This window comes from Epinephelus moara, chromosome 3 (assembly GCF_006386435.1).
Source record: "Epinephelus moara isolate mb chromosome 3, YSFRI_EMoa_1.0, whole genome shotgun sequence".
NCBI classification, from domain to species: domain Eukaryota; kingdom Metazoa; phylum Chordata; class Actinopteri; order Perciformes; family Serranidae; genus Epinephelus; species Epinephelus moara.
Window position 1 is genome coordinate 30,302,343 of NC_065508.1, and position 9,300 is coordinate 30,311,642.

At 41.1% G+C, this 9,300-nt stretch overlaps 1 protein-coding gene across 1 annotated transcript; it reads left to right on the forward strand.

Moving 5' to 3' along the window:
* The first annotated feature begins 1,664 nt into the window (after positions 1–1,664).
* On the forward strand, positions 1,665–7,392 carry LOC126388130 (hepatocyte cell adhesion molecule-like). The gene is made up of 2 exons (XM_050041026.1): positions 1,665–1,827; positions 7,025–7,392. Exons 1-2 carry the CDS (start codon positions 1,665–1,667, stop codon positions 7,390–7,392), a joined length of 531 nt encoding a protein of 176 aa, XP_049896983.1.
* Positions 7,393–9,300: the final 1,908 nt, after the last annotated feature.

Below are 9,300 nucleotides of genomic sequence, written 5' to 3' on the forward strand. Positions count from 1 at the left end.
CTGATGGTGTTATACACTCCCAAAAGTAGTTTCAAACGATCAGCCTACCTGTGTCCATGTCTGTTGAGGACGACGCCACCTCCTGGTCACATCTGAGAAGGTCCAGTCTTCTTTTCTTAGCCTTCCTCTTAACAAGTCCGTCCCCATCGTTTCTGACCTTCCTCTTCACTCTAACACTGACATCCTCCTCAGATGTACACGGGCTGTCTGTTTCTGAGATCCTCATCCTCTTCCTGAGGGTCATTATATGGGGAGTTGCCTTCCTTTCAAGGCTGTCACTTCCAGACGATGTACTTTCCTCAGACATGGTGCTGCTGAATTCTGCAAATGAGAAAAAACAGTTGATCAGTTTGTTGTGAATAATTTTCACTAACTGCATGAAAAGATGTACAGACTCAGATCACAGTGAGAAAAATGGCTCAATAGCAGGAATCAGAGGTCGATGTTTCAGGTACTAACTCTTAATTAGTGCCAACTCTACCTGATAAGTCATATGGATCATTAAAGGAATAGTCGTATGCTCTTATCTTCTCAAACACATGAATTTTCGCTTAAAAACCCTCAGTACTGGAGTCTGGTTTTAAGGAGAGCACAAATGAGTTTCACTTTTCAGTTCAATTTTAAATAGTAAGGTTGTGGATGAGGGGCCCACTTTTGAAAATGTTGTCCCCCTGCCCATATTCTGTATGTGAAATGGTGAAAAACAGAAACAAGACCAGCATCAGATGGACTGTATTCATAGATAATAGTAGAAATAATAGATAGGTTGACCAATTAACCGTTCAATGAGAATGTGTGTGTGGGCAGGGCATAAGTACATACAGCGAGCAGCAGCAGCGGATGGAAACAAAGGGCTTGGCAGGGACAGAGCACCTGCTGCAGCAAGCCAACACGCCGTCTGTGGTCATTTTGGCTTGACCAGCGGTCTTCATTACAAGCTGATTGGCTGTTGAAACAGGTGACGTGCTTTAAAAACCAACTGCCACTGATTTGACCAGCTGAGTTGCAGGTGACACCATCAGCCAGCTTGAGTTGAGCTCAGACCGTCCAATTCACATCACTGCAACTTTTCTCTGCAACGTTCGAAAATGGTTTTGTCTTGTCGCGAATCTTTGGTCTGAACTGGGCTTTAAACGTTTATGTTCCCTAGAGGATGATTGCTAATAACCTTGGTGACCCCCATGACCTTTCCACTAACAGTGGGACAAAATTTCCCTTTGAGAAACTCTTGAGTCCAGGACACTTTGTCTTGAAAACTAGTATAACTATTTATTCATGGTCCCAGAAAATTAATCCACATATCGACAACATTGGACCAAACTATCAGTTTGTACACGGCAAATATAAAAAGTCTTATGCACTGATTATATTAACTGAGTACATTTATATTTCCAAGAGGATACACTTGTTTTCTATGCAGCTCCATCACTGTTAAAACTGAAAGACAAGCAAGTTTAAACAACACTGACACACTCATGATGAGGCGTGATGAACACTGACGCTTCTGTTCAGTTTATGAATATATCAGTTATTGTTGCAATAAAAACATTAAGCTTACTGAGCGTACAAAACGGACATCCAGACACACACACACAGACTTTTGTCCTGCTTCTACATTGGCTTTTGAGAACAACATGTACTCAGTCCCAGCTGAGCCTGAAAGAATGACTGTGTTCTCCGTCCTGCCCAGAGTCGCAAATCATGCTGCTTGTCTGGGAGGAAAACAAAGCTTGAGACCCAAGATGAAGGCAGAGACGGAGGCTCCTTCTAAGGCTAAAATAATTTCTCAGATTTTATTGCTCGTGTGTCTCGGTTCCTTCAATTCAGGTACGTTGCATTTTTTGAATTTGCTTTAAAATTAGCTGATATAAATAGATCTCATAGGTTTGCCTCGCAACAGTCTGATGTTTCACTGAAATGTTTATATGTTGTGTCTGAAGGATTTTGTTAAGATTTAGTTTATATTGGAGCAAACAAAAGCTGATTATTGAAATTTGTTTTTTAATTTAGTTGTTTGTTGGTGTCAAGGGAATCAGTTGCAGATATGATTTTCCAAATGCAGTGTTGCTTGACTAACTTGCTGGATGAAACTATCGGAGAGTCCTCCCAGTAGATACTCACATTTCCGGAAATTTTTACCATGCTTTCACAGTACTAGCTGGGGTTTAGCAGAAAACACGAACATCAGGAGTTAACTGGTGTACGATATTAAAGTTGCATACCTAATACAAATACAAACAGAGCATGTACAGGGTTTGTTCTGACTAATGTTGCACAAGCTACTTGGAAAATGAGTAGTCTGCTACTTGCAAAGCTATTTTTATTTTCTTACTTTATGTCAAATCAGAAAAAGTGATCAGAAAAACTGTCAGCCAAATAAATAGGCAGGTAAAAAATGTTCAGTTGAACTGTTTACTCGAAAATAACACTTACATTAAAACTTCTTTTACTTTTTTAAGACTTTGTGACATTTGAACATGTCCTCCAATAATATGACATCATCAGTCGGCCTACTGCCCTCTCCTCTTCCTACTTAATGCATTTCTCCAACACATTCTCACTCCGACCTCGTCACATATCGACGTTTGGTCATGGACTTTCCCATCCAGATAAGATGTGCAAGGTACCCTGGGTGCGTTAGTTCTTGACGGTCTGGGACGCAGTGTCAACTTCAGCCTGTTACATGCATTGTCGTTTTTCAAAATACGCCTGTTTTACAGGAAATGTACAGTTTGCATACAGTCTCTTTCAAAATAAAAGCACTACGTTGATACAACAAAGCGAATTAACGTTTTTTTCCTTCAACAATAAATGCATGTGGTTACGTTTTGCCAACACACACATGGTTAGGTTTAGGACAGAAGAACAGGGTTTGGGTGTAGAAGTCTTACAGGAAGCAAAGACTGGCCTCCAGAGTGAAAGTCGGTGGTTGTTGGACCCACCCACCACCCCTCCCGCCTGCCAAAAACTGCAGCTGAACGGCTGCTTGAGGCTGGCTCCAGAAGCCAGTCAGTCCCTGTAGACCCCCATGTTAAAATGCCCAACTTCAAAGCATAGTTAAACATGTTTACAACCTGGTACCAAAAACAGTTTTGGTCTCTATAGCTCATTTCCCCCTTCATGACACCTGTACAGGGGGTAAATATTTATATAATGTGATTACATTTTATTAAGGTTTAATATAGCAATAATTAAGAGCAAGCTGCTTAGAGTGACAGGCTGTCTGCTGATAGTGTCCTTGGCTTCTCAGTTAGATCCTCCAAATAACAAGATGGCTGCAGCCGATATGCCGAACTCGAGGCTTCAAAACTGGAGTCCACAAACTGAAGAGTGAAGTCACGGTGGCCGTGTCCATTATTTCTACAGTTAATGATTATGACCAATGAATTGTGGTAATTTCTGCAGTATTACATATAATATTCAGCCCAGTCTCATAGAACTGCGTTAAATGGACATGACAACATCAACGGCAACTTTGTCCTGTCCATTTTGTGTCCAACGACAAATGGACAATGCATTACGTGGTGGGTACGAAATGTCCATCCACGGGGTCCAGATCCAAACAAACCTCAACTTCCAACCAGGAGACCACTGTTTGTGTCCCTTTTGAAACCAAAAGTCACTGTAGTTACATGACTTTATGGACTTTACAGTCATTGTGTGTGACTACGTAGGTACTTTACATACCAACGCAATGTACTTGATGTTGGTACTTTACGTTACCACACAAGGTAGCCTTCTTCTCTATGTAACTGTGTACAGTATGCGAGTTTATGTCACTTACATCCCAAACGTAGTTATTTTAACCAAAACCACGATATTGTCCTAAACTTACGAATGTACATTTTGTTCTCTAGACCAAACTAAGTGTTTTTATTTTCCAAAACCTAACCAAACTGCTACTGTTTCACAAAAACACCTCAATAATTGATAATAGCTTTACTTTGGCACTGTTTTCCTGTTGCCAGCATGTAATTTTTAGACATTTCATGCCCACGACCATGTAATGTGTGGTTGAGGGCAGTGGTGGAAAAAGTACTGATGTAAAAGTAGCAATACTACAGTGCAGAAATAGTCTGTTACAAGTAAAAGCCCTGCATTCAAATATTTACTTAAGTAAACGTACAAAAGTAAAAGTACTCATTATGGATAAATTACATTATTGGATTACAATTATTGACGCATTAATGTGTTCATCAATTTCATGTTGCAGCTGGTAAAGGCAGAGCTCATTTTAATTAATTAATGTACTGCTGGGTAGTTAATCTGTAAAATTATATCATAATTTATTAGTTGGTTTATATTTTGTATTGATAATCTCCAAAGTAACTAGTAACTAAAGCTTCAAAATGAATGTTGTGAAGTAAGAAGTAGAATATTTGCCCCTGAGATGTGGATGTGGAGAAGAATGTTAGCACAGTACCTGAGTAAATGTACTTAGTTACATTCCACCACTGGCTGAGGGATCGTATTTCTGTGAGACTGTGTTGTAATATTACAACATGTTCAGTGTCAGCTGAATTGACGAATCTCTGAAAACCGAACATTACAGGCATCACAAAGGTAGTGTTTGTTGGTCTGGTGTTAGATTGCATTGGACCGTGTGGGTGCTTTTACAGTCTTGTGCCCACCCTTTGTAAGTAATACAGTAATTGTGCCTAGAGGCTGACTCAGAAGCAGTGTTTTCAGATGTTCAGTTATTTTCAGCTGTGGCCGTGTCTCATCACTGTCCTGCTATTGTTGTGGCTAGCAGCAGAGTCACTGAGCTGCTCTGTTTCTGCAGAGCTAGCATGGCATCTGGACTGCTCCCAGCGTTCTTTTCATGAACTGCCAAGAAGGAAATTTGAACAAACAATCCCCACTTTTGTTGGCTCATGCTGGCCCATCCCAAGGACTGACAGCTGTTCCCATGGTAATGTGGATCTTCCATGCAAACTGGCCCCAGTATACAGCAGAGATGGGGCGTGATGCCCACACTAGCCTTCAGCTCACTATGTATTGCTCACTGTAGATGAAAAAACAATAAAACTGACAGTGAATAATGACAACTATTTACATTTTGCCTGTGTGCAACAAACTGTTGATTGTTAGTAAAGCTGATACACAGCGTAATCCATGAAGATTACATTCACACTGCATGATTCCACTGTACATAATGTACTTATGTCCAACGCCAACACTCAGTGCCAGTACAGGAAGTGGTGTGTCCTTCATGTAGCAAGGCAGAATGTAAGAGTGTGGAGGTTGGAGTGGTGGATGGCTCTGTGAAAATTAATTTTATCATATGCAGACAGTATATAAATATATTATTTTTAATATATATATTAAGTTTTTTGAATCTCAAAATATGGTGCTCATTTGCAAAATTGTCCCATATCAACATTGAGATGGAGTTGCAATAAAATTACAAGCAAGGTAAAAATAAAGATGGCTGTTCTGCAGATTTAGAAGAAGATATACTTAATTTTCTTTCTCTCTGTTGTCATATACACACAGGCCCGAAATACACACACATGCACAAACAGGACCTATACATACATTAAATGGAGAGATGTCAGAGCGAGGGGGCTGCCCATGGACCAGGAGGCGAGTTGGCACCTCTCCGGCTACCAGTCCACACACCATGCTTGGTCCATACGGGACTTAGGCCAGTGACCCTCCAGTTCCCAAGCCAAGTCCCTGTGGACTGTCTGCTGCCACCCCATGATAGTTAAAAAGTTGTGAAACTATAAATACTGTTATAACTATAGCTATAACAGCTATAAACATCTCAGACAACACTGGGTGATAGGTAGATTCTCCTTGGTGTTTCTTTAGCCCCTTACAATGCCTCATCAAGGTGGGAATTTCACGCTGTTATGTTGCCTTGCAGTTCTGAATAAAGGTACAACCGTTAAATATGAGGACAGAGTTGTCTCGTCTTTAAGGCACCATTGGAGGTAGTAACAGTGGTGGAACTCCTAATGTATAAAAAATACAGCCGTCAGGACGGGATCATGGGCGGCACATGTGTGATGTTTTGACTACATGTTATTTGTGAGACCCACCGCAGGAGATTTAAAAAGTAGCTCGAACACAAACTTGTCATGACACTTCCTGCTTCAGATGTGACTATAGTTGCTTCATCTTCTTTTTCCTTTATGGCAGATTGCAGCTGTTGCTTTCTGAGGTTGCAGAGAGCCACAACCTACTTTACCAAAGGCATTGTTTATGTCTGTGAGTCACATTCTAGCAGAGGCCTATGCTAACCTGTACTACAAAGCTGGTTATCAACTAGTTCAGTCAGCTCTGGGTTTTCCTATCCAGCCACGAGGGCGAAGAGGCGGGGTTGTTCGTTACCAGCGACATCATCAGACCCATGAATAAAGTAGGCTACTTCATATCAGATGAGATGAAACGATACTGAAAGTGTTTGAGACTGCGAGACAAGAAAATGTCAGTGGTGTGAGATATAAACGATACTCTGTACTGCTAAAACGGAAACTGTAAAAACATTAACATTGAAACATGGAACACAGTATTCAAAAATTCACCGTCGGCCGACACTCAAAGTACGTGTAGGTGTCACAAGGCTAAATGTGACATAAGTATATTTTTTGCTGTCGAGTTGGATGATGACAAAACTAACTGAAAATGTCACATAAAACACTTCAAAGTGATGCCAGACTGTTTCTTTTGAGTTGCAGTGATGAATCAGGATCTAACAATATCAATGCTGTCACTGTGGACTAAAATAAACTTTGCAAAAGTTAAAATTCTGCTAAAATGATGTGTTTGATAGAAGCTCTGTTTTAAAACCAGTGTTAACCCTGAAGTTACCTCACTAACTCCAAATCCTGCTTCATAGCACAGGCCTCTGTTCTTCAAATTAAAATAACAATCCTCTGCTGCTTTTGTGTTTTTACTGGCAGGAAAATCTGCACCCATGAATAATACTCTCTGTAACAAAATCTAACTTGTGAAACTGTTGTGTTGGAGTGGTGTGGACATAAAAAAGCAAACTCTCCCATGTGTTTTTCTGCAGGCGGGGTGCTGGCAGTGAACATGACTATACCCAACACTCTCATTAGAGGCGCAGTGGGAGGGGAGGCCCTGCTGTCTGTTCGCTACAACAGCTTCAGCCTTGACCTGCCGGTCATCAAGTGGCAGCTCAAGAGGGAAAAGTCTGTCACTGTTGTCCAGTCGATTGGAACTGACATCATCGGCACCCTGAGGCCTGAGTATCGTGACCGCATCCTGGTATTTGAGAACGGTACTCTCCTCCTGCACAACCTCAGACTCTCTGATGACGGAACTTATGACGTGGAGATCTCCATAACAGATGACACTTTTACAGGAGAGGGCAGCATCACGCTCACTGTGGACGGTAGGAGGATGACTTCTACTGTATGATCATAAGATTAATGTGACGGTAAAGTCACACCTGTTTTTCTGAACCAGTGTCATAGAGACATACTACTATCTGTGACTTAGACTCAGGTCCAAATTAAAGGTCCAGTGTGTAGGATTCATTTATATCTACACACAGAACAGGTCCCCTTCCACGGAGGTCGCCATGTTGTTTTAAAGTGGTCCCAAATGAACGAAACAAACACTGGTGTTTTGCATCGGCCACCATAATTCTCCTACACGCTTGGCTCACAGAAGTTTCAGTTGGTTACAATCTGCAGCCTTACCACGAGGTGCCACTTAATCCTGCACACAAGACCTTTAAGTCCCAGTGTGATGATTAGACTCGGTTAAAACTCTGACTTTGACTAAAGGGCTGTTAAAATACATAGACTGTATAAATAATAGATGTAGCTACCCTAATGTCACCCATTTGTCTGTAGACTGCCGTTCTGAAGCCTTGAGTTTGGCATTTCGGCTGTCAACATCTTGTTTCTTTGGAGCCAGAAGTGACCATATATGGACAAGAGGTTGGAGCTGTGTTATAACACAGTGTATTGAATTTAGAGACTAAGATCTTTTATGATATTTGGGCCCATCTTCTCTAGGTTTCGACTCAGGAGCAAGTGATACACAGCTAATAAAAGCTTAAAGTGAACGACTTGATTTATTGCAACATTGAAAAAAAATAAACATTAAAAATAATTAATTATCCCCAACTTGTCCCCCTACAGCACAAATGCTGTTTTCTCAGTCCTTTTTTGTCTGTTAAACAGTTCAGTTCTCCTCAGTTCTTTTCAGTTCAACTCCTCAATTCAGGTGTGTGGTGTAGGCCTGCCCCCTAATAGTCAACCAAACATTAGTTGACCAAGAAGGTCATCAGTCGACAAGATTTCATTGGTTGTTTAGTTGCAGAAGAAAAACAAACAAATGTGAAACTCTATCAGGAGCTGCACCATGTCAAAATAAATCCAATAGGACTGGACCATGTGTGACTTTAATTTGAAAGGACAGACACAGGAAGTGTCCACACTCAGCAGTCAGACAGGTGTCAGGTTAATTTCCAGGGCTGGTACCTGCGATTATTCCACAGGCTAGTTAATAACATGTCGGGCAGGAAATCCAAAGTGTGGGATCATTTTGAGAAGGTGAAGGACGAACCCAAGGTGATATGTAAACTCATCTTCATTGGTCGACTACAAACATGACGTATCATCTGAAACATGGAAGTAGCTACATGCCCACCAGCCCACAGCGTCATAAACAGGCGGCTCGCTCAGTGTTTGATGTGCAATTGTAGATAAAATATAGGCCTATATTAATGAAGGTTCATTAGTACGCTTTTGTATTTCTCTGTAATGTAGCACAGTTTTAACAATGTTACTGATACTATTCTTTCTCACACCTTCAACTCAAACCACCAAAATATATCATTTAATCATTACATTCACAAACATGTGGGAGATTAGTCGACCGATGGACACTCGACTGCTGGTCGACAAGGAAAATTCTTAGTCGGGGGCAGCCCTTGTGTGGTGTGTGAGTGTTGTCTTTGCAACCCAGATGGTGTGTTTGTTGAGATCTCATGTGCTTATCTGTCCTGAAGTGAGGTTGTTGTCACTCCTGGTATTGTGGCAAACCAGGTTGGATCCTCTTCTTACACCCCTGACATGGGTCCTGGGCCTGGCTCACCGATCCTGGATCACATCCTCTCAGAAATAATCTCAGACTCAAGAAGGAAAAAAACCCCAACCTGCACACAGCAGGGAAAAATACCATATTGCTATTGTACAACAATTACGTTATCATTAGTAACCATATTTCTTCTTACTCACTATCTGCATCAGTGACTTCATTCACATGATTTAAAACTGAAATCCACTGTGTTTAAACATGACATACAGAAAAGCA